Raw genomic sequence first — 22971 nt, forward strand, 5'->3', positions numbered from 1 at the left:
TGTCCTTGGCAGTTGACACTAGATCTTCCCTGAGTCTAATCACTCGTGGCACAGCCTGTGCTAATTTCGTTTCTGTTCTTTCAAGCCGATATTCTGAGGTGATCCCAAGCCAAGAGACGAGGCTTCTCATGGGCAGCTTAAGTACTTGGTATTTGCTCCTCTAGCTCCAAGTCAGTTCTGTAATGATGATTCGGGATACTTCCTTCATTACTGTGCTACTGAAATATAATTTTTGTCGATTTCGGTTTGATATCTTCTTAGGACCTTCTGAATGAAGTAATAATGGAAATTATGTCACGAAGTAATGGGGAGCGATAGGAAATGCCGAAGGCGATGGTGAGTTGAGGAGAAAGAAATTCCACTAGAACATAACTTGGTGGTAGCCTCACTTTGTGAAGTGCTTTTGAGCTATACAGCCTGTAATCCTTCCCAGCAGTTCTATGATGTTACATGCTATTTCGTAAAATTGCGTGTTTATAATATCACCACACATTTTCCATACTACAAAAATAATGTGTTTTCACAATTGATATTAAGATCAACAAAGTACCCGCTAGTTTGATCACATGTACATAAAGTAAAAACCAAATAACTTACGCTTCTCTGCGTTGTCTCTCAAAAGAACAAGTTCAGATTAAAGGAATCAATGATGTAAAGAGATAGTTTGGTAAATGAAATAAAGGCACTATTCTGATGATTAGTATTAGTTGATTCTGTCTATGAAATTTCTCCACAAGATTTTTCTTCACAGTCCAACTGGTAAAAACGTTTTTCAGTACCATATACAGCATGAACAGCTGCAGACGTGATGACCACACAAGGGAGGCATTTATTCGTGTAATGACATAATGCAAAGAATATATTTTTCATATTTATTTCAAATAATTGCTGATCACTACATTCTAAATTACAATTTTAATAGCTACATTCTAGCACACCAACCAATCTGTTTGTGTCACATGAATAACGGCCGTAGTTTTTTATTATTTACTTGTTTCTTGGCTTCTGACAAAGACAGCCACGTAAATAACCGCATACCAAATTAATATTTCTTAGGTACAACTTTTACTCTTGCTATGCTACTTTTTTCACAGCACAAGTTACGTCAAAAGAGAACTAAATTAGCAGTTGCCGCTTTGAAAAGCTTGGGTCGAGAGAGATATAGAGTTCTTACAGTCGTCTTTTATCACAGACGTATTTGTCCAGAAAGTCAAAAAGTTTTCAGAGGACAGAAACTAAAGACTAATGACGTATTATAATTAGCCTTATCATAATCAACGGCGAGTTTCGCTCTGTTTTTTCTGTCGGTTTATGAAAGAGATGCATTTGTCACAGAACTGTTTTCATGAATTTTTACTACTAAACAATAAAGGTGAACTAGTTGAACGTACGTGAATCATTCTGACCTTTGTCAGACGTGGCGCATGGAGAAATGTAATGCAATCTTAGGCATGAAGAGCAATGGCCTTTGGTTTCTTTGCTGGTGCACCTGACTCTAGTTTCTTACTGACTTTAGCAACGGCCTTGTCTGCCTCTTCAGATGAGGAATCGTCGTCTTCTTGAGAAGAACTGTCCCCAGACGAGCTGTCCGCCTCCTTGCAGTTGGCGGACCACGGGTAGTCGCACACTTTGAGCACCGCGTTGAAGTGCAGGTTGGCGGGGCACTGCTTGACCGCTGCGACGCCTGACGCCTCGCACTGCAGGAAACTGCCGCAGTCATCAGGGTTGGGGAACGGCTCTCCCGCTCCGCTGCAGCCCGCGTTTGCTACCAGTACCTGTAAATGGAAAAGCAGTGAGTGAAAGCTTCTGTCAGTGAACCGAAAAAGATAAAGTAGATATTGTTCCTAGCACAAAGACCAACATCCATAACTTACAGGAAGGTAAAGACTCTCTTCTTGTGTATAAATTTAAGAGGTATAGCTGAAGGATAGTACGAAATTCTTCTAGATCTCATGTATGGGGAGAAAAATGTAAAATAAGGCTCTGACTTGAGAAAAAAAACTGATTTTTTTGGACGAAACCTTTTAAATGATAGTAGCAATGACGTTAAGCCTGTGACATATTAGGGAATTTGAAATACAATTCACTTCGCTTATCAGATATTGTCTCTGCCACCAGTCACATATCTCAACTCATTTGCGGCATTGAAGCTTTTTGAGTTCAATAGGGCGACGTTGGTAGCCCTCGATTAACACGTTCTTTGCCTGTCTCTACCACTGCCCTTCAGGGTCGAAATCTACTTGCTACAGAGTCACTAGAGAGAGGGAGGACTGAAAAACAAATACGAGGGTTGACTGAAAAGTGGTCCCTCCACCTTCGTAACTCTTCAACAGTTGGCAGCATCGGTATGTGGCAGATACTGGCTTTTTCCGTAGCCTCTTCTCTACAGCTCCAATCGGCGGGAAGTCTTAACATTGAACGGTTGTGTTGTTACAGTGTTAAGTATAGTGCCCTGCGGAGACGGTCGGTCAATGCGATTTAAGCAACGTGCATTCATTGAATTCTTGACAGCAGAAGGTGTCACCCCAAAGGAGATTCATCACAGAATAAAAGCAGTTTATGGTGATTGCGTAGATGTGAGTACTATGCGTCGTTGTGCGAGTAAGATGTTGAGGCTGGAACATCTGACCTGCGTGACAAAGAGTTGGAGGTCTTGGGACAGCAACCACCGAGTTCCACCAGTTGATAGATTGATTCAGGACGATCGTCGTATGACACAGAGAGAAACTGCAAGCACAACTGGCATTTCACAAGAACGTGTGGGTCAAGCTATTGCTTTGCTTGGCTATCGGATCTGTGCACAATGGGTACCCACCTCAACATCTTTAAACCTTTTCCTAGTATGCCTCCTCCTCCTGTAATTCTTAAACAGAGTGTTCATTAGTATCATCTGAAATTTGTTGCAGAACTCAATTAGTCTTTCTTCTCCCTCATTTCTACTATGATGCCCATATTCTCCTACAACACTTCCTTCTGTTTCTTCGCGTTTAGCTGCGTTTGAGCCTTTGCATTTCTATTTTCAAATTTTCTATCTTTAACACTACGTTCAAACTTCTGGAATTCCATGCTGAGATTCCCAGGAAGTTATCTCGTCGGTGGTTATCCCATCTTTTACTCACGGTCACCTCCCCCTTCGCAATCTCCTCCTCAGATCCGTACGCGGGAGTAATCCGGACTCTTTCCCAATGGAGAGAACATCATGATCCCTTTTTTAAGTAACAGGCCACACGTCCTGTGGATACACATTATCTGTCTTTAACGCAGTACTATCCATCGCCTTTAGCATCCTCATGTAGTCGAGCATTGCTGATTCTTCCGTCATTTAGGGACAGTTTCCCGTCCCAAGAGCAAGAGACTGCCATGAAAATCTGTCCACTCTTCCGCCCTCTTTGACCAGACCGTTGGTAGAACGAGGGTGACTTCTTATCCCAGAAGTCTTGGGCCATGATTACTTATGATTTTTATTCAAAATATGACCAGGGTTCGAATCCGGGACGCAGGACGTTGTGGTTAATAGTCAAGGACGCCATCCCTCTATCACGGGTGAACTGTAAAGGCTCCCATACCGTAACACCACCTCTGTCCTTTACTGTTGGTACTACACGTAATTGCAGCTAATGTTCTCTAGGCATTCGCCACACTCTAACCCTTCCATCGGACTTCCAGCGGTTCTGACCTGATTCGTCACTCTATATCACTCGTTCCCGTCATCCACTGTTCAGTTTTGTCGATTCTTAGATCACCTCAGTCGACGGACTGTAGTGACTATAGATGTGTGACTCATGAGAAACGGTTGGACTATTGTGTCCCATTGTTTTTAACTTCATATGAGCAGTCAGTGCCAGCCTAACCTCACTTAGCACTTCGTAACTGACGGGTAACTGCTTCCGCAGATTTCTTGCGATATTTTACAACCACTCACCGCAAAGTCCGACGGCACATGATGTCTTGTTTTCGCAACGTCTGTTTCTCCCGTTTCAACTTCATATTCACGTTGCCAATAGTCCACATGAGCACTGTTAGAAGTGACACAGGTTTCACTATAGTAAAATTTTTCTGTTGAATTGTTTAATACAACCAAGTTTGACGTGTTGATAAAAAAAATATTCACTTTCAGCAAAACAGAAAAAAAGCTTTACTCATTCGACTCGTTCCTGACAATATGAGATAGTAAATCTAATTGCGTCTTCGCTGGAAAAAATTCTCGTTTCTGAGTCATCCTGCGTCTGTTCGTAACTATAAGTTATGTTGAATCTTTGTGAAATGCGACAAAGTTTTCTTACTACGTCTATTGATTCGTTCTCGCATAACACACTGTATACGGTTATAATACAGAAGTAGCATACAAACTACATATTTTTGTGGAAGCAGATCTCGTTTGTGACAAAAGACCCCTGTTTTCGCGCGAGTTAGATTACAAAAGAGCTGAGAAACCTAGTCACTTCTGTGCAATCAAGACGAACCTAGAGAAAAACATCTTACGTTCTGAAACATTTAAAATGTTGATGGCAGTGAGAAAATACTGATAACTCAGTTTCTGCCGAAGAAAATTCTTACCATATGGCGCTGTCTGAGAGTCGCTGCATGGCTGACAACCACCAGCGAAGCCAGCAGACAGCTTGCAATCAGAAAAACACCTGCAAAGGAAATAAGTTTAAGGTCTCGCTGCTTATACGGCCAACTGGCAAAATTACGTCTTACCGAAATTACAGTGAGTGATCTCAGTCCATTGAGAACGATGTAGGTGTTACATCGATTGATAATTGCTTATAAATGAAAAAAATTTCTTAATGGAGTGTACCGAATAGTTTTAAAAGTTGTTATAAATTTTTATCACACAGTCGTGGTGTACAGCAAACGGAATGGAATTTAATGAAATATTTTCTTATCTTTAGAATACGGGCTGACATAGGGGAAGGGAGAGTCCTGTTTGTGTATGTGTCTTCTCATCAGTCGCTATTTGTTTCACAAACGAACCCTGTTCTCAGATCAAGGTCAAAGTGAATTAAAGCAATGACCTGCTCTGAAATAATACCTTAAAAATCGGTGAAAACTGATGTCTTTGGTGAATCGTTACATTTAGCCGCATGAGTGTAAAACTAAATGAGTTCCAAAAAAATGCAAATATTATATCTGCTCTCTTGTGGTGGTTGCTTGTAGTCCATTGCAAACATTTTTAACCACCTTGTAAATCTGTTGTTTGCAATGCACTCCCACATATTATTTTTCACACTGCATTCTAGGCTACCGATTACATTAGGGACTGTGATCGTAACATGGCAATTCAGCAAATGACATCGGTTGTCTAACTACTTTTTTATATTTCGAACAAGACAAAAAATTCACAGCCCACTATTACAGACTGCATGCTCCCTTAACTGACTCTATACCACGTATTACAAAAACAATATTTAATTTCTAGAATCTTAAAGTAAAACAGAGTTCGAAGTTTCAACTTCGTATAGAAAGCAGTACTTGAGTCGACATCGAAATGAATGTCATAAATTTACTGTATTACTCAAGTATCTTGTTGTCCTAGCTCATAAGCCGCAGGAATAACCTACTGCCTTCCTTGGCCTTTTATTCACTAACGTCGATACAACAAATTCTTACTTAGTTCCATAATACATAAGTTAGGAGGACATTAGTCATGAAAAGTTCCGTTTCTCTCGAGGCAATTCTAGTATAGCCTTTCTCAAGATATCAGGTATCAAATTTGTGGTAAACGGAAGCTTCGATGGAATTTTGAGGCATATTATCTTACGTCAGTCAATTTCCGAGAACCGTTGGAGCCCCGCACCAGTAAAGTCTTAGTACGTTACAAAATTTAGTGCTTTGACAGGTGCGATAAAAGTTCAATTGTATGCGGCTTGCAGGAGGCCAGCTCCGAGAACTTACCCCTCATGATGGTCGTTCTCTGCGGTCCGTCTAGGTGACCCTCCCTCGTTTTTGGCGAGCTTAAATACCCGTTTTGTGCGTCACGAATCCTGATAGAGCAAAATAGAAGCAGAGATACCGACAGATAAGGCTTAAACGTTCTCTGACTGAAGATTTAGTTATCATTACTATTCGAATACATCAAACACTTCAAAGCGTATTAATTTTGACGTGATTGCGGAAAACAGCGCTATCGCAAATAGGTTGCGCAATAGGCGTGGCTTTGGCAGCAGCGGTACGCGTTTTCTTGGGCACGTTGTCTCACTCGCTCACTTTACACAGCACGGTGTTTATGGGTAAGCAGCTGCACAAAGTTAAAAAGTAGATGATGTCTATCATTACGCAGAAATTACTTTCTGGCTGCGAATTACATTAGATTCAAGCTGTTACGTACGTCAGTTCTATGTAACTCACATATAAAAAAATGTATTATTATGTCTATAGTGTCCTTACCACCCAGGTCAATGGTAGAAGGATGGATGGCAGTACAGTCTTCAACTTTCTGTTGCGGAAAGATTATTGGAAAAGAGTTTTCTGACTGAGTGACCGTGTGTGCAAGTGAATATGAGTTACGACCCTGTTCACGACGGGCTGTAATAAACCTTTAATTATCAGCTCGAAAAAAAGTGAAGCTGTGACCTTGAAAGTTGGTTGTGGTATTAGGCCTCTACGTATTTATCCTTCACTACCTCATATTTTTCCCGACAAGGAATGATGTAATAGTAATCTTCATTGTAGGAGATTTGCCTCTGGTTGCTGAAGCAGCGTTCTATCTGGAACAACACCTCATCATCATTCTGGATTCTGGAAATGCATACCACACAATGGTTGCTTCATCCGATGAAAGAGGGAGAATCCACTGTAGGCTAGTCAGGAAAATGTGGGAGGTCAGGCAAAATTTTGTAATTTACAGAAGCATCATATTTCTATCCTGGGCAGACTGAACCGAGGTGTGGTCGTGGAGTGAAAATGCCAATACCTTTCCCAAGTACTTCAGCTTGACAACCTCCCGTTAACCTCGTCAGTAGGTTCCGGTAATATGTTCTTTAGACGATCTTCCGCAGCACCACACCACGGATGTCGCAACAAACTTTATTTCTTTCTGAAATTGTAATAATTTGATGGTATAAAACTGTATATCACATTACCGATTTCCGTCCCTTTCGGATAATTCCTACGTGGAGCGTCGTTGTTTCCCCCACCCCCCTCTCCCTCGCTCTCTCTCTCTCTCTTCGAGTTTGTTAAATGACACTAGTTACACGATTTCATGATGTTCAAAGTGCATAACTAGAACTGTTACATATCACGACAAATTGCCAGAACCGATTATGTGAAAATTATGTGATGCAATAAATTATTATATAAACATGAAAAGGGCTGCTTTCCTCCATTTGTCAATTATCAATTTTTATTAATGGCGCAGATTTGTAACATTGGAAAATTAGGCTCAATGATCTTACTGCCGCCACAGTCCATATTTTCACACTTTTGTTGCCAAAATATATCATTCTGCAGAGTTTTTATCAAATTATTAAGACACATTATGTAACTACCTGTTTCGTCGCATCATATGCCACACGCTTCTCCACTTCAAATACGAACTAAACCTTTAGTAGCTTGAAATAATACTAGGTCAGACTACACCTCTCTCTGTATTCATGTATACCATTAACTTCAGTAGCCCATAATTTTGTGCCCTACATTATTTACAAGTTTAACTCTGTAACAGTACTTTTTCTTTGATTCTTCATCCCTTTTTCCCTTTCTTCTATTTTTTTACAAGATTGACGTTCTGTTACATTTTTATTCAATTCAACGTTCAGCTTATTATGCCCCATCATTTGTTCTCCATAAAGCGTAAGTGCAAACTGATTACTGTCTCGTAAAATGTAAAGTTTGTAGTATTCCATATGACTGGATTTCAAGAAACTAAGTGTAAAATGACAAATAACATAACAAACAAACTACTCTCAGAAGCTCCAAAGTCAAAAAAGGCGTTTCAGGTTATCTCGTGTATCTTTAGTGAGGCTAAAGTGTAGTCACTAAGTAGAGTACTGTCAGTTTATGTGCTGTGTATCACCTTCGTGGAGCTGCTTGAGTGACTGATTTTGGCTATTCGTTGCTCTGAAGGAACGTCCTTTTAGCGCTTTACCAAACGACATTGTGACATTATTGTCGCATATCGGTGCACGCTATTGGTTCATATTCATGGATAATTTTATTAATAGTGTACTGGGCACATTTGCTAAGAGTGCAGCTTTGCATTTTTCTCAGTGGAAGGTGTTTTCCTGTTGTGGTTTCTGGGTTCTCTTTGTCAGGAAGAGGCAGTCAATGAACCTCGTGAGGAAAGGGAGCATTTTACGTGGAAGTAAGATTACAGTTAATTTCATGCTTTTGTCAGCTGAGCCGGTGCATTGCTTAGCCCTGAGCGAAAGGCGCCGTGCTGCCAGTTCTGTTCTGACACCACCAATGAGACGTTGCCCATCCGGTGTGGAAAGGTCCATTCTTTCGCTCCAAAGATTGGTGTTTCCAGTTGAATTGACAGGGGACATCTTGAGCCTGAGGTCGGTGGTTCAATTTTAGTAAGGCTTAGTTGAAAGTGTTGTGTTAGCAGCTATGATAGGAAAAACAGTAGCTGCTAATGGCGTTACATGTGCATCAGGACAGCGACAGAATAGCGAATTTCCCGGAGGAGCAGAAATCAACCTCCTATGGGATGTATGTACTACACTTTACAAAACGGACATCGCCGACCATCAATAAATGTTCAAAACAAACCTTTAACTTTCACCGTGAACACCGAATGAAAAATGAGGGGCTACAGTGATCACAAATCTTCCGACCATCAAGATCGAAGGCTACTCTCACTGTTCAACGTTACCCTGACAGTGTATTCTTTCTTCAGCGGTGCATTCCGCCCCGACTTAAATTTTGTGGAAGCTTTGTTGACAGCGGTGAGCGACCGTCTCGAGCATCTCCGTTGTAGGAACTCTTTGAACTAGAGGGTATTCGGCGAATACAGATTTGGAGGTCAGTACGCCCGTGCAACATTATGCCTTCTAAGGCTTGGACCACCAAAACGATGCTGCCCTACAATGCTACTGGGTGGATTATGCGTTGTCGCCCCTTCTCTGGATACATACCATCGTGTGATGATGTCAACGTAACACAACGTACTCATCAACGGGTAAATCGAACACTCCCATGCAGCCGCAGTGCCCTCCCCCCTCCCCCTCCCACCAGAGGGTCAGATTGGGTGTCATACAGACTTGTTAAATGTGGTTGCAATTGCACCCGCTGCCTGTCGCGTGTCTCTTCTTGCCTTTTGCACTACGTAGCGGTCACCTGCTGCTGTGGTTGACCGCGTCGGTCATCTCCTCTCCTTCGGTAAGCAGTGTCGGGAGCTCGGAACGCTCCACTTCCACGTAAGACAATGCTATACCAAACTCCTGAGCTACACCTGTCACAGTTTGTCCATCTTCCAGTTTTTCTATCATTTTTCCTAGTGTGAAATATTCCAAATGTTGTAACGGAGAATACCATCCCAATGCATCGTAACTGTACGCTTACTGACACACACTGTCTCTTTCTCTCGTTCCTTCAACTGCCTCGTGCTGCCCCTTTTCCCGCTATGGGCAGACTGACGTCAAGTTACGTCTAACATTCTGTGCACGACTGGGAGACCTTTGGCTACACGCCCCAGTATTTTCGTTCATTTTCATCATGTGGTTAATATCTTAGGTTACTGTAGCTATGTCGACTTTAAGTTTTACAGAGGGGTGTATAACCGGGTGCAGACCCCTAGCTCCTTGCTCACACTGAGATGGCATTATCGTTGAGCACCGTGGCCGATGTCAACGATCAGTTGTATCAGGAATTCATGGGAATGAACGAGTTTTGCTCTCACTCGACTTTTGTGATCAAAGTTTTCTTTTATAAAGACCATTGCACTTACGCACTTCAACGCTGATCGATAATTGGGACCCAACTTTCGATATACAAGTACTAAATAACTATTTTCAAAGCAACTAGGAACTTGCTGTCAGACACCACAGGCCACAGTTTCCTATAGCACTTAAGCCCGTTCGCCACATACTCTTCAGAACAGACAATCCCATCAGAGGAAGCTTTTGTGACTGAAAAACAGGTTGGCTTAGAGCCTGTAATATTACTTTATTAACAATATTCCTGTTTTACTTTTGTGTCAGATCGATCGGCAAGTGACTTCCGTTCTACAATAACTCGTGACATTCTGTCTCTCAAGTAATCAGTTGCACATTCCTCAACCAACGATCGCAGGAAAAGGCTAGAACACATAGGTAACGAATGAGGTAACATTGTTCAGTAGAAATGTTAAATGATAGGTATTTCTTTTACACCCCCATTAGACACAGACAGGGCAGAGAGAGAAGATTGGAATTTGGACGTAGAGCCTTTGACGAAGAGTTTTTGAAAGATGGTTGCGTTTTCACTTCCCCATTATCGACGAAACGGCTTCAATGCTCAATGAATAAAAATGTGTGCAACACTACGCGCCATCCGTGTGAGAAAATTCAAAGATAATTGTCATTAATTTGGTTGTTACCACGTTCCACCCTTTTACTGGATACCATATGACACGTAGTCATTTCAAAATTAAAGACGAAATCGGCAGTTAGTGCTATAAATAAATACAATGGCGTGCAAAATTTATGTATGAAAGAAACTTTAGCATGATATGTCACAACCAAGCAACACTGCTCGGTGAAACTTGGACCATACCTAGAAAGAACTGCTACAATGCAGTATAGAAGGTAAATTAAAAAACTACTCCACGAAACGCACAGAGATGAAACTTTCATTCAAAGACACCACGATTTGTGATGGCCACCTGACATCTCAAAAGGCAGAATATGTTTCGTAATAGGATGTGTATGGTTCAAAATGGCTCTAAGCACTGTGGGACTTAACACCTGAGGTCATTAGTCCCGTAGACTTGGAAACTACTTAAACCTAACTAACCTAAGGACATTACACACATCCATTCCCGAGCCAGGATTCGAACCTGCAACCATAGCAGGCGCGCGGTTCGAACTAAGGCGCCTAGAACGCCACAACGGCCGGCAAAAGTAAGTGTAATCACCGCGAATGGCAATACAAGCTCTGCAACGTGGTCCACCTCTGGTCACAGGGCTGGCACGGGATTATTGTCGTAGGACGTACCATTCCTCAAGCAATGCGGTTGACAACTGGTAGGTGAAACTTTCCTGGCAGGTTAAAACTGTGTGCCAGAACGAGACTCCAACTCGGGACCTTTGCTTTTCTCGGGTAAGTGCTTTACCAAGTAAAGCTGTGAGGACGGGGCGTGAGTCGTGCTTGGATAACTCAGATGGTAGAGCACTTGCCCGCAAAAGGCAAAGGTCCCGAGTTCGAGTCTTGGTCGAGCACACAGTTTTAATCTGCCAGGACGGATTCATAACAGCGCACTCTCCGCTGCAGAGTGAAAATATCATTCTGGAAACTGGTGGAGGGTCGTTGGTGCACGTGACCATTTTGCCGTACGTCTTCTCAATGCATTCCTTACATGATCGATGGGATTTAAGTTGGGGGAAAAGGCAGATCAGTAGATTGGTTCCAAGTGCAACTCCATCAGCACTCAACTATGCGCTCTCGCATTGACATCCACAGAAATGATGTCTGCGTTGAACGAACCAATGAAATCCGCACGGAAAAGAAGTGCAATGCCGAAATAACGTTGACCGCTGCGCGTACCGTATTCTACGGGTTGGAGGTCAATACGAAAATGCAACATGCAACATTATACCTCTCCACACCCTAACTCCGAGACCACCAAGACGATGATAATGTTCCAGGGTTCATTACGTGTTATCACCTCTTGCCATATAAGGGTGTGTACAGTACCGTTGGATAATTACACATCTGAAGAAGGACATTGTTCCACCAGCTAGTATATTAAACTACCTGGGGTACTCGGCTTCTCTCAGGTAGTTGATATGAGATTGAGTGGTAGCTGGAATAAAAGGATGAACTTTAAAGTATAAGAGGCAAAACGATTTTATTGAAAACATATTCTAACTATTTATAATACTTGTTAGAGGAGAACAAGCAAATAATTTTTATTAATAACAAATTCTATTAACTATTAACAATGTTTATGGACAACGTTTTTCATTTTCTTATCCGGGGTATACATGTACTGTATAAATTTTTCTACTTTCCTACTACAGATGGTTCAAATGGTTCAAATGGCTCTGAGCATTATGGGACTTAACATCTGTGGTCATCAGTCCCCTAGAACTTAGAACTACTTAAACCTAACTAACCTAAGGACATCACACACATCCATGCCCGAGGCAGGATTCGAACCTGCGACCGTGGCAGTCACGCGGTTCCGGACTGAGCGCCTAGAACCGCGAGACCACCGCGGCCGGCTCCTACTACAGAGTAAGCTACTTATAGTTGGAGGCGGTTCCAGTGGCGGTAATCGAATTTTTCCATTCATGCAACAGAATCATGGTGTTCCTGTACTGAATTATTCGCTTTGCGAAATTGGCAGACGTTATCCATTTTTTTCGATTATGATGTGTTTGTGTTTGTTATATTCTTTCATCGGGATGCAGTGGAATGCTTCATTTGTTAGATTGTACTGTTTACTTCTTCTCGTCCGTAGATTACGTCACAATTCTTGGTACCCTAGTCCGTTCATTTCGTTATTCTTCGGATTTTCTGCTTCACATGGTGCTCGTTCTCGTTCGTTGGGAACTTGAACGTGCTTCACGCTCTTCGTCTGTTTAGTTTTTTTTTACTGTTCTTTTTTATTTTCTCCGTTTCGATTCAGAACTTGCAAGACCTCCACCCCATTTACGTTTGGGCATTGTCTAAAATATAAATCAAATCAACTTTTTGTTGACAAATACACTAAGTACGCTTTACACATTTTTCACACTTTATTTTCTGTTTATATTCAGTCACTGTATCGCTTCGACTACTCACACTTCATTATTTTTATTCACTCACTGCACTACATTTCGGTTCCGCTCTTCGTCACTAATAAGAAACTCGCATTCGAAACCACAACGGGTCTTGCTTTATATACCTCTTGGTAGCCCCACCAGTGGCGAATTCCAGAACGTCCACAATATTCCAGAACATTCCACAACATTCGAGAATTTTCTGGAATGTTCCACAGTGATCTGGGATGTTCCTGGATATTCACGAACATTCTGGAGTCTTCTCGAATGCTCCAGACTATCCCCGCACACTCTAGGACATCCGGGATCGCTGTGAACCAGTTCGGAATATTCTGGAATGTTATGTAACGCTCCCAAATTCTCTCTAATGTTCTGGAAAGTTCTCTAATACTCTCAAATGTTCCTGAATGTTCTAGAAATTTGTAGAGGGTGAAACTCCTCAGTCCTTACGTCTTCAAAATACGCCCTTAAGGTAAAAACGGGAACCTTCTTCGTGGATGGCGGGTAATTGGTTACCACATCACGTAACTCCCTTGATCGTACGTAGGGCCCACGTTTCTAAGTTATAGCGGTTCGCACATTATACGTTACTTTTATAACATATATTGAATACTATAATTTGCATTACTGGATACAGGCACAGCCCATTTCCAAGTATATCTATAGCAACTGATGTAGATACATCTATAGATGCAGTTGAGTGTGGGTCGTGTCCGACTCCGGTAGTGCCCAATAAAGCAATTTAACATACAGACAGGTGGGACAAAGTTCTTCGTCAAATTTATTAAGACTGTGATGCCGAACAATATGAAATCAATAGTTACAGATTACCGAGGAATCCAGTGGATGCTTTTTACTGATGAAGCTATTTTCATTCGTGATGGTATCAATAACACTCGTAACTCACATCTGTGGTGCAACAAATTCCCACATGCCTTTGTGGAGACAAATCTTCTAAAAACGTTTTTCTATTAACGTACTGTGTAGTATTATACACAGTCAGGTGACAGAGCATTTTGCATAATCGCATCGTGTTGTCTACCCTTTCTCTTAAATGAGCATGGTTGTTTTGGATACAAGAGCATATATGTACATTTTAGCCGTCGAGTGACGCATGAGCTAAACCAAACATTTCCAGAAACATTAATCGGTAAAAATGGTCACGTTTCTCGGACATAATCTCCTGCATTAGATTTCTCCTAGAAAGTAAGCATAACAGAGTTTGACAGCTCTGAGCGTTTGTTTGCGTTGCATTTTAACAGCTGAATCTCTGCAACCAATAAAATTTGGACACGTGTTACATGCGATATCTCATTCGAAATAATCTAAAATTTTTGATGTTCCTCCTAAAACACATGTACACAATCACGGCGGGAATAATATGGTCGTTCATATTCTTTGTTCAATTTGTTTCTGGATTCTGTACAATAGAAACGACAAAGTTGATATTCTACGTGCCTTGGGTTTTTTCACCTTTACGAACGGATTGTCACAGTGCAGTTTCTCGAGTTCACATTTCTACATGAAAAATGTAAGCGTTCTTTGACGTTGCAGACCTGTTTTAATTCGAGAGTTGCTCCAGACGATTAATCAATAGACACATATTACTTTGTGCTAAACGCAGTGTGACAGGTGATATATATTTATAGAGGCTTCCCTTTATTCTTTGTGGCCCGTTGTTTTCTGGTAGAAGATAATTGCCTCCTCTCCCCACAAGCCCTACTGAACATTCAAACATAATGCGGATAAATTCCAGAACACCATGTTTCAAAGTATTTTCCCGTTACATGTTAGCAGGTGGCTTTCGCATATAGCGATAAGAATTACTGACACTGTCTCTTGTGTTGCTTGACATTCAAATGTACGCAGATCAGGAACGGCGTTATGACATCTGTCGGCCTTATGTTGAAAAAAGGCTTTAAAAGCATACTGCACTACTTGGTAAATGCACGATGCAAGTGCCTCCAGATTTTAATATGTATGTCTTGAGACTCTAATAAAAGGGCACATTATTAGCGGTGTCAGGGGGAGCAACGGGCAGGAAGTACTCCCATTCAAATTCATCCTAGATTGAGTGGCATTCATTAGATGGGTTGTTGCAGCTGATATTCGCACATCTTCAACAAGCTCTGTCGAAGCTTTGTCCGCCTGCTTAGCTGGGTGGTAACGTGCTCGCCTCCAATGGAAGCGGGCCCAGGTTCGATTCCCGGCCTCGTTGGAGATTTTCTCCGCTCGAGGACTGGCCGTTGTGCTGTCCTCGTCATCATTTCATCCTCATCACCGGCGCGTAAGTCCCTAATGTGGCGTCGACTGAAATAAGACCTGCACTTGGCTGCCGAACTTCCCCGGATGGGGCCACCCGGCCAACGATGCCATGCTCCCATTTCATCTCATTTGTCGGACCTTTGTGATTCACGTTCAACTGGAGGTTAAGATTGCCTTGGGACATATCGAGGTCGGGGTCTTGCACACCATTTCGTAAAGGGGATATAGATCATTCTACACCGTGCGAATTCTTGAAGTCAGTTCTAGCAACTTCCACATCTAAGGTTACTGAAAGAGCGTCTTACAACAGTCAGAAAAACTTACGAGGAAGCGTACAGGGATTACACGGGTGCAGAAAACGTCTAGCCAGGCGATGCAACGACTGTCAATGCTTGTCAGTCCTTCGCACGTTTCCTTGAGCGTTTTCCTTGAATCGCCTATCCATACGATTTCTTTAATATTTTCCATCATTGACATCTAGTTGCCAACCCTGCGCTCAGAAACATGTTACATTATATATATATATATATATATATATATATATATATATATATATATATATATATATATATATATATATAATGACTGCAGCAAATTTGTGTTAATGAACACGGAATGTGCTCATCCATCTGCAGTGTACAATTATAGCGCAGGATTCAATGTCCTACATTTTAAGATTATTGTTTTTTATGCCATATTGTCAACATTAGTTAGTTAGACATTTGCTAATTCTTTGGATAATAATGGTAATCTCTAGCTATAAAATGGAATGCGTAAATTTTGTAAATGTGGTACACTTTCAAGCGAAAATATGGCAATTTGCTGAACATTTGTGTTCAAACTCCCTCCCTCCCCCCCCCTCTCTCTCTCTCTCTCTCTCTCTCTCTCTCTCTCTCTCCTTCTCTCTCTCTCTCTCTCTCTTTCTCACGCACACACACACACACATCCTATATAACTACACGTTCACAAAATGCTTCTATGCAATAGGAGCTGTCAAGCAGATATGGTTTCAATTTGTGTGAGCAGTTAATTTATTCTCTATAAAATTCTTTTGATCAGTGGAAAGTAGTCATAAGTTTTTATGACTGAACATCTCATTGCTGTCTATACCACTTCAATTTGATTTAATGATAGTGTAAATCATTTTTGCTCCTTGTGTTATATTTATGAATGTTGTTGTTGTTGTCGAATTACGACTGACTGATCACAAGCTTCATCAAGAAGAGACTGTTTTGTAACGCTGTTATCTCTTTGTCCACTGAAAGTATCTGCTCTTGTAACTATGACCAATGAGAGAACTTGCTCCCATCATACCATCCTTATTACACACTTCGATGCCCAAAACGCTTTCTTCCCAGTGACGACTTTCCCCAGAATATGATGACATAAAGTGTTAGTGGATCAAAACATAAAAAGGTTGACATTGTCATTTCCATGATCCTGCCGTAAAAGTTGCAGTGCTCAGACGTTGAGACAAATCTGAACACCTCACCACCAGTCCAGCTTCATACCAATACAAATACCGAAGAACTGCGAATTTCTTTTCTCATATATGGACATACTGTCCTATGATACTCCTAATAGTGTGATCATACCGCTTATAGCTTATAAATGTATGTATTGTATTATATCAAAATTAGTTAAAATTCATCTACAGACGACCAGTTATAAAATTTCTTAGTAACTTTACATTTTGAAGCTTTGAAGTTTCTCCATTAGGTTAAATATTTCTCCTCGCACCTTTAGGAATGAGAACTGTTTCTGCTTCTTACCTACGTGCAAGTATGACGTTAATATATAAAAAGGACTGAAGATGCTGTTTCATTGTGTACATTTCCTAGGTTTATAACAGTGAACGTTTTTAGTTATATAGAATGAAAACCAGCTGCCAGAGAGTTCTTGTAGCGTAATATTTTAGCATCTCTGAAAGAATATTGTAAGCTATTCTAGCCAAGGCACAAAAAATACCATTTGTCAGAATTTTCTCACTTCAAAATTTGCAAAATTTTGTTTGGGAATGAAAAATAATATGCCCTTTGTAGAGAGCATTTAGAAATCCATATTGAGAATAGCCAAGGCTGTTTTTTTGAAATTAGTGATTTATTCCTCTTGTGTACATAATTTCTTGCACTATTTTAGAGATGGCGGTAAGTAGTGGGATTGATTAGCAACTATTAATATCTATCTTAGTATGTTTCTTGTAAAACGGTCTGACAGTAGCATATTTGACACTATACTGAAATATATCCTGCTTGATATAAGCAGATGCCACTGAGTTTAATTGATTCGAAGTTGATGCTACATTCAACATATGTGCGAACTACTGTATTCTTCATTTATCATTATTTTAGTTCTTCAATCAGTGTCTCTTCAGATTTGGTCATTTAATATGAAGGCATTCCGCAATCCAGTTATTCACAACGAATATGTTTGCTAAAAGAAACTGCATTTTTTCTATCATTGCCCATCCCACGTTCCTCAAATGCCAGCAAATGAACTCATTTTATTTGTTTGATTTCTGCATTTGGATTAGGTGATAAGCTTCCTGTTTACACTTCACATAGTAAGCAATTGCACCTATACAAGTTTCTTTCGACAGCTCTTGCATTTCTCCTACATATTTTTATATTTTCGTTCTATTTCGGTTCGTTGAGAAAGACTGAAAGACCTCAACTCAGCAGGAAACACATTGCACTACAAAAACTCTAAGCAATGATAGTGGTAATAAACCTAAGAGTTTAGATTTAAAGTATTTTCTTCTAAGTACAGTGTTCCCATTTTTTTTTTTTTTTTTTGTGCAATGTATGCTCACATTGCTTGAACACGCCTCGTAACGACAGTCTCAGTTACAGTATTCAGGTGTTGTTTACCTCTTACAAGTGCTGATGAAATTCTCTGTATATCTTGGCTTTTTAACCGGAAATATCGCAGTCACCTAAAAGGCTACTTTCGTTATCTGTTTTGATTGGAAGATCGTCACTCATGAGAACCAATAAAGTGATGCAACTGGACTGTTACACGTACCACAGCTGTATAAAACAGTATTGTCATCTCGTTGCCTTCTTAAGCATTTGAAGGTGATGTATAGTGAAACTGGTGTCTTACATGAAGTCAGAAGTATATGGGAGAAATTACAGTTTCTGTTTTGCAAGAAGTCAGACCACGATTCGTAAGAGGTTATATTATCTCACGAAACAAATAAAGGATGAGCTTTTAGCTTCCTCAGAAGTGCTGTAAATGAGTCTGCCTGACTGATACTAGAAACACTTCATATTTATATAATCTTGAAACGGAAGCTGATTACTGATGTCCATCAGAATTGAAGACGAAGCTTAAATATTTCTTCCAAATACTTGCAAACAGATCCTTATCAAATGCATTAATCACATTTAAAACATGCTCAGAAATAAGTCTTCCTCGGTTTGAACAACATAAAAATGCAATCAGACTTGCAGATAAGAACTAGCCCATTAGTGAACTGTATTTAGGGCACTCCAGTTCCTCATTAATAAAAAGGTTTAAGTCAATCTGTCTAATGGAAAACACCTGTTACACATAAAACCTTTTACAAATAAACATACATACATCTTATTTGACAAACATTTGCATAGTTCGTTGTGTGGAGACCAAAAGCGCCAACTCATCAGCAGTCGTAGTATATCGTGCCGTACTGAAATAAAAAACTTATCTGGAATCGTTATTTGGTTGCTTCAACCTGATTTTAGAGGCAATTTTCCAGTTAGAGTGCAGCAGGATAGCAAAACCCTGATTGATAACTTTGCTGAAGGCAATTCTCAAGCTGAAACAAATAATGTGTATTCGATAGTTAATGGACTATCTGATCACGATGTGCATTTGATAACAATGAACTGTACAGAACAATCCTTCAGAAGTCTGTTTGAAATTTCATTACCACCACGTGAAATTTTGTGTAATGGAATTTTGAATCTTCTGAAAATTGTCTTTCTGTAAATTTTGAGAAAACATAATACATTCAGTTATGTACAACAAACAGTCATTCAGACAATCGATGTAGCACATGAACAGGAGTCAGTAAGTAGAGAACTCCCAATTTCTGAGTGTATGAATTTATGAACTGAAGGAAGCATGTTACAGAGCTTGGAAACAAACGGTTCAGGCTCCTGAAATATGCTGCATATTTCCAGTAAATAATTATGGGATAATTTTCTGTAATAACACACCAGTTAGAAAGAAATCCTTGATTCCACAAAAGCGAACTGTAAGAATAATATTTCTTCAGAACGCTGTATATGCAATATTAAACACGTTTTTCAGAAACACTTACAGCATCAGAAACTGTTGACATAATGATTGCACAACAAATGCTACTATTAGTAATGGGTTCAGGATAGACTGCCACAGTACAAACAAAATATTTTTTTTATATTTATTTCAGTTTTTTGCTGATCACTAGGTGCTAAATAAGAATTGTAATAGCTTCATTCAATCCGTTTGTGTCACATGAGTAAATGCCCCTGTTTTAATATCTGCTTCTGCCTTGGCAGAGGTTTTATTCATGCTACGCACTTTTTCCACAGCTCTGTATTACGCATGCTATGTCGTAATTTCAACAAAATTGACAGTAGGCCCTTTTAGCAGCTTGAGTGCTAAGAGATATACAATTTTTACAGTCATATTTTACCATAACATATTTGCCCAGGTTGTCAAAGAGCTTTTAGAAGACGATAAATAACAACGAATACCATACATCAAGTTGCCATAAGGTAGCTAACAGCGATAGCAGAAGAAAGGAAAGTAGAAGAGCCTTTAATGATCCGTTTACGACAAGATTATTAGAGAAGGCATTCCTGGTATGTATAGATCATGGTGTCAGTGGGTATGAGTTGCGGTCTCGTTGACAAGAGGTAGTAATAAAGCTACAATTATCACCCCCAAAAAATGAATTTGCACGTTAAAACTTGGTGCCAGTTTGTGTAGGGAAACACAAATGCATTTCTCACATCCTGTAACAAATAGTCCTTTGTGTCTACGACTGAGATATTTTCATATAATATGTTCGTGGAATTTACAAGTAATGTTTGTAACATGGAATCAAATTGGAAATTAAAATCGGACGGTCAGTACGTAAATTGTGGCTGAAACCATGGTCATAATTTGCAGGCAGTTTTTAATTCCGAGAGAAAGCACCGTTTTAGTCACAGAAATTGGTAACTACTGGAGCACACCTCACACAAATGATGTGAAACAAACAATTCAACATGTTTCTGGAGTAGAACTTTTTCCTTGTAGCCTCTAACAGAACGGAAATTGTTTTATCGACAAATATAATAACCACTTAGCACAAAATAGAAAGAAAGCTTTGTTTCATTCGACTGGTTCATGATGGTGTGAGATATGGCTATCTGACCAAGGCTTCATTGGAAACAATCTCTTTTAGAAATCATTCACCGCGTATTTCTAAGTGTGATAGGAAGTGAAGCCTTGGCGACTCTTTGTAAAGCGAAAAATGTTTATATCATTCCTTCTATTGATTCGTTTTCGCGTAACATACATATTAATAAGATAGGATCAGTGGGCAAACAATACACTTTTATGGAACCAGGTTTCATCTCTGACAATTGGTTCCTGTTTTCATATGTCATTCATTTACAAAACAACTGACGCACGTACTTAGTTCTGCACAATTCTTAGGAACACAGAGAAAAAGTTGCTACATTCTGAAACATTTTCAGTGATGGAAACGATGAAAAAGTGAACTCATATTTTGTTGAAAGAAATTCTGACCATATTGTACTATTTGACTAACAGTCGACAACGACGCCACGCAAAGCTCACAGTCAGGAGTCCCCTACAAAGTAAATAAGTTTACTTCATTGTTCATACGTAAATGTGATATTAAAATACTAATCTTAACATGCGTCTTTGTAAGTAGATTGTCTGATCAGATAGTCTGTCTTTCTCTCTGTTCCCACGACAAAGTCTCAATCATGTGTATTACTAAAATTGTATCTTCTTCAAAATACGACAATAAATGACTATAATTGAAAATCACTTACTTTACTGAAATACATGAAATAGTTTCAAATGTGATAGTAAAATAAAACATAAAAAGGAAATAGTTTTAACGATCTTAACTTTCGCATACTAAAAACCAGAATGGAACTGAAATAAACATCGCCTTACACTTACATAGTGGCTGCGAAAGGAGTGATATGCTTAGCTCTCATCGTCAGACGTCATTTGTTTAACAAATGGACGCTGTTGTGACACCATCGTGATCAATGGAGTAGTAGGAGAAGCTCTAACTCAACGTCAATTAAAGCAACAAAATGCTTTATGACATCTTAAACATCGCTGATAATTGAGGTCTTTGGTGAAACGCGACAGTTTGCCTCACATGTAGGAGACTACATGGTTTCGAAAAGTGCGTTAGTTTGTGCCCACTCACTTGTAGTGACAATTTGTCTTCCTTATATTGTATTGGGCACCTATTCCTGTATAGAATGCAGCCCCAACGGTCATCTCTCACATGGCCATGAACTGTAAATGGCTGTTCAGTAACTGAAATCTGATGTGTAACTACAATAGCGATCAAGACAAGTTCACAGTAGACTATTTCGGACAGCATCTCTCCTTAAATGACACCGTATTTCACTTATAATATTTCAATATCAAAATCTGAGAGTAAAATCGAGCACAAAGTGCCAATTTTGCAAAGCAAAATGACCAGATGTAACTCATTATTCCTGCAAAAATACTACTACCTTTGAGACGCTGTAATACAGCCACTATCAAGGTTTAAAGTATGAAAATTAGTGGCATTTGGAAGCGTCTATCAATTTATAGTGCTTAGTGGAATGTCTCTTACATTACACAACTTTAAGGAAAAATTGCATGATCTTTCTCTGTAGTCAATCTGCACAATTCTGCGCCATTTTTGGTGATGTTAAGTACCAATTTCCTGGGTCACGGATTCTCACCGATGAGAATAGAAACAGAGATACCCACAGATAAGTCTTACACGTTTTGTAACTTAAGATTCAATTATTTTATTAAACAAACACATCTGTGGCTACTTAATGCTTTATTACGAATGCTTCATTTTCAATTGATTGCAGAAAACAGCGCTATCTCAAAACTGTTGCGCAAAGGGTGTGGTGTTCATTATATCGATAATGCAATCATGGCCACATTGTCTCAGTCGTTCACTCGTACAGAGTTTATGGTTAAGCAGTTATATGAAACATAATAAAACACCACGTGACAACTATTGTAAAGACTTTACATTGCAACTGCGAATAACATTAGGTTCATGGTGTTAAGTACATATGTATGTATGTAACTCACTTATAAACAAATAAAATCCAGATCGATAGCAGCAGAAAGGAAGGTAGAAATGCCTGTAAAGAACCATTGGTTGTTGGAGTATGTAGGGAAGCAGCCTACTCACGCCGTAGTAATTCACATCAGTCTTTCCATTGTGTGCCAGCCTAGTCCGCTGTAACTAGCTCTGACGTCATAAATGTTGCGCAATACTTCAAAAATCAAGTAAATAACCTGAAACGGTTCTAGCATGTCAGGAGTAATACTAAATTAATGTGTGTTGAATATCAGTTCGATAACTTTAACCATTTTCGAAATTTGGATGTTTTTCTGTAAAAATCATTGGCGCAACAGAAAAGAGCTAGTGACTTAAAAATTTATATTTAGAATCCTTTTTCATAATAATTTAATAGAAACAGTACTTTGGATTTGACAAATTAAAATTTTAGTGGATATTCATGATTCTCTGGTTTTTGTCTTAAAACTTAAGGAA

General features: G+C 39.7%; 1 protein-coding gene across 1 annotated transcript in view; it reads right to left on the reverse strand.

The window, feature by feature from the left end:
- Positions 1-1445: 1445 nt before the first annotated feature.
- Positions 1446-22971, reverse strand: part of LOC124798876 (protein obstructor-E-like) — a 93876-nt gene continuing 72350 nt past the window's right edge. Inside the window, exon 3 of the mRNA XM_047262408.1 lies at positions 1446-1775. Within this exon, the coding sequence (XP_047118364.1) occupies positions 1446-1775 (330 nt within the window). The remainder of the gene's footprint in view (positions 1776-22971) is intronic.

Source organism: Schistocerca piceifrons, chromosome 5 (assembly GCF_021461385.2).
Source record: "Schistocerca piceifrons isolate TAMUIC-IGC-003096 chromosome 5, iqSchPice1.1, whole genome shotgun sequence".
Lineage (NCBI taxonomy): Eukaryota > Metazoa > Arthropoda > Insecta > Orthoptera > Acrididae > Schistocerca > Schistocerca piceifrons.